Below are 3881 nucleotides of genomic sequence, written 5' to 3'. Positions count from 1 at the left end.
GCCCAGGAGGTGAACTGGCACCTCTACCAGTCCACTTTTTGGTCCGTACCAGAGACCCTCCAGTTTCCCAACCCAACTCCCTATGGACTGAGCTACTGCCACCCCCTTCATCACCCCAAGATATCATGTTAACTTTAAGCTCAAAACCCAAAATGGAAAAATTAACTCTACAAAGTAGTAGAGTAGTAGAGAATGTTTCACACAATTGACTGAGTTGATTTGAGTACATTGTTACATTCCTATCATAACTGCTGTTCTCACCAGAGATATTTACACTCAATTACACTCTTAAGAAATACACACAAACATGCACAAATACACGCACACGCATGCACGCATGCATGCACGCACACACACATTTTCAATCAAAACATTTATGAAAAGGTATTCAAATGTAGAAATATATATATATATATATCTTTGTGTGACAGTTTTACTCTCACTGAGGTGAAACATTTTATTTGACGGACACAAGAATACACCGTTATTACCTTGGTGTCACTCATTTTCTGCCACTGTTTCTCCCCAGGTGTCTCTTCACTCTGTGTCTAACTCATTCTTCTCTCTTCACCCTGAAGGAAGCGTCAGCTACAATTCCTGTTAGAGGGACGTGGCAGGCGGGCAGGACTGAGTCCAGAGGAGCTGCGAGATAATGGGAAGCTCCTGGGAGAAGGCCTGAGCAGGGCGCTGTTCAACTACCCAAGCAGAGACTGCAGTGCAGAGAGCCCTGAGGTCGGCTCTTAACATTTATTTTTTTGGCCTAGTGGTTTGAGATACTGCAACAAATCTTGAATGTGACGGAAAAGTTAGTAAAAGCTAGTGTGAGTACCACATCAATCCATTTGTATACCAACAGCCAACTGGGTTTTGGAGTCACATACCTAAACCCCACTATATGTTCGCCTACGTCACTTTGAAATTAGTTTAACCAATAAAAAGAATTTGATCTTGCAGTAAATCTGTGTGAGGTTTAACAAAGGAGCTAGAAACCACCAAATCAGGTGGCCAAAATTGCTTTACCAAACTCAAGTATTTTGATGTAAAAGACATCAATGTAATTGCATTATAAATCTAGCACTCCGTCAGACAGGAATCAACACTCGCGTGTTGTGTTTGTGTAGATCCGGCACCATTGCTTTTCTGCCTTGTGTTCAGATCGCCTCTTTCACTTTGATAACCTGCGTCCACTAAGCAGTGGATGCACATTTTTCTCCTGGTACAGATTTAAAAAATACATCACAGTACAACTTTTATTTCAATCAATGGATTCATTTTAAATTAAGATACATCTTTTTCAAGACCTAGATCCAAATCTCAAATTTTTTTTGTCAATGATAGTACCTAGTATGCAAGCTTTACCCCTTCCACCTATGATTTTCCTGCCACTGCACCTCACTTTAATGTACTCAACAGGACTGATAATTCTCTTATTTTCCTCACAGGAGGGCACTGTGGAGTCATCGGAACGTGCTGCTATGATAGAGCAGTATCTGCAGGAGTTGGTCCAAAGGGCATCAGACACCAATCTGAAGGGTGAAGCACTACACAAGCTCTGGCCCTCCATGTTTGCTGAGATGGTGAGGGACTGTGTATTGGAGATGAGGGACCGAGCGGCCTTCCGCCAAGCCAGCCTTGCGAGGATCTCTGAGACCAAGTGAAGTCGTTCACTCTTAGACTACACACACACAAACACATGTGGACATAGCTTTACCTGGCGCCCACAGGGCATCATCTCAAACTCCATTCACATCATTACTCGGTGACTTATCATCACTGACTATCAGTTATTAAAAACGTTAGAAACTAAAATCTGTCATCTCCCAGTGTGTGGGAAGCTCTTTAAGATGGCTGTAGACTTTTTTTAAAGAAGTTATCATGACAAATCCACCTTGATTGAATGTAGATTTTCACTGAAAACACACTGTTAGAGTCAGCAATGCTTGGAGCTGAAACATACCTGAAGAAAGTTAAAGGGACTTATTGACTCCCAGTGCAATGTGGTCCCTACAGAGCATACTCTTCACTTTTAAAGCTTTCTGAATGACCCCTCTTCACGGTTAATGTTATCAGCTGAAAATGGCCGATGTCTCTTTTGTTGAGACAAGAATGATTTTTCTGTGTCTTAAATAATGTTTCACGCATCACTGTCTCACTTTCTCCTGTCTGACGTAAAAAGAAGGGCACATACAAGGACAAGGACTTTTCTTTGTTTACCACTGATTTTCTGTATTGTACTTAGTATTAAACAATTCTGTATTAACACTCAGTTTGTGTACATGGTTTGCATGGTTGTTCTTCCTGGAAATTTGTCATGGCATCAAATGGGTTCAGATCAGCTGTTTTGCTTGGTGTGTGTGTTCACCCGTTCCTATCACATGAGTCTACCTCTAAAATACATCAATGCTCACAGTCATCTCTTAGACTTGACCGTCATCTTGAAGTCAGCATTAACAACACCTCATGCATGCATGCGTGTTTGAGTGTGTGGTAGCAGACCCAGGGAATCATGAAGGGTCCTCTGGGTAGTGTGAACTCAGACTGGAATGTCCCTGAAGGCGTAGATGCTTCACCAGTTTTTCACCACCTGTTCCTGCTCCCTTCACTCAAACCATTACGCAAAGAATTTTTTAACCCTTATTTAATCAGGCATGTCGGCGGAAAACACAGCACAAGCCTGAAGGAGCAACTGCAGGTGGAGGGAGTGTCAAACAGCATCACACACACTGACCAAGTAGTTGACTGCCACTGCTGTTCAATGTCATTCACGTCACAGGACATCAAGGCCTTGTTAACTGGTGAAAGAAGAAGACAAGACCTCAGGTTGTATATTACACAAGTTTGTCTCATTCTGGTGTTGGATTGTTCTCTGGATTTAAATGGTGACAATTATTCTGAAATAATCTGTTTCTATCATTCTGTGAATGTTCTTCTCAATCATCCAGGGGGTACACAGAAAGTAGTCGAGGTACCTGTCCATAAAGCTTTCCAACAAACATGAAAAACAAATGCAAAGTTTACTTTTCTTTAACAAGAAACCATTCAGTGCAAATGTCTGCTATGCTTTGTGCTGACACATTTAGTCATTTCATGGGACTACGGCTGTCAACATTGTGAAAGGAGCTTGGTCCCAAAGGACTGAGAGAACTCCATGACTAGTGATGGCATGCAGACACAGAGAACAACAACAATGTCTCATCGTTGGAAAGCAGTTTAGAAGTCCAAAGAGTGAAATAATTCCGAAGGCCCACACAGTTAACAGCTCAACAAATTAACATGAGGTCCGTATGTCTTGGTGAGTAATAACACAAAATCAATCTGTTGCTCAAATTCAAAGTTTTTTTTCCTTAGTTTTTCTTTATGGATGCTTTCTATATTTGGCCGAGAGTGAGGGCAGTGCACCAGGCCTGATAACTGTTGCATGACAACCAATATATATTCGGCAAAATTTGTGTTGGTACAATGGTGGGGTTAATGAGTCACCATTTTTTTTTTTTCGATTGTTTATGCAAGAGATTGTTATTCCTACCCTCTAATATGATTCATAGGAGCATTTGGAGGGGTCTTGTCCCATTCTATTAACCATTTATAATATCTGACACTCAGTGAGGACTGGATGTCTGTTGGCTGTTGCAGCAACAAGCAACCTCTTTGTTACAAGACTCTACTCACCACATGGTTTGGCACAAATTTAAACACCAGACAAATTATCTATTTAAATGTATAATTATGTGTGTACTTTAAAGGGAAAGTTAGCTTTTTTTATCAAAATGAATATCCATTTTAAAAGGGAATTACACAACTACAAAATTTTACAAGTACGAAATTCTATTTAAATGTAAATTCTATTACATATATATATATATATATATATATATATATAT

The 3881-nt window shown here is 40.4% G+C and overlaps 1 protein-coding gene across 5 annotated transcripts in view; it reads left to right on the top strand.

Moving 5' to 3' along the window:
- lrrc49 (leucine rich repeat containing 49) overlaps positions 1-2266 on the top strand; it is a 35816-nt gene extending 33550 nt beyond the window's left edge. For all 5 annotated transcript variants that reach the window (XM_032517286.1, XM_032517296.1, XM_032517317.1 and 2 more), the window contains 2 exons: positions 579-732; positions 1443-2266. In XM_032517286.1, the coding sequence (XP_032373177.1) occupies positions 579-732; positions 1443-1658 (370 nt within the window). In that variant the 3' untranslated portion in view covers positions 1659-2266. The remainder of the gene's footprint in view (positions 1-578; positions 733-1442) is intronic.
- Positions 2267-3881: the final 1615 nt, after the last annotated feature.

The sequence above is a fragment of the Etheostoma spectabile genome, chromosome 1, assembly GCF_008692095.1.
Source record: "Etheostoma spectabile isolate EspeVRDwgs_2016 chromosome 1, UIUC_Espe_1.0, whole genome shotgun sequence".
NCBI classification, from domain to species: domain Eukaryota; kingdom Metazoa; phylum Chordata; class Actinopteri; order Perciformes; family Percidae; genus Etheostoma; species Etheostoma spectabile.
The sequence above is the reverse complement of the archived record's forward strand: the minus strand, read 5'-3'. Positions and strand labels throughout refer to the sequence as shown.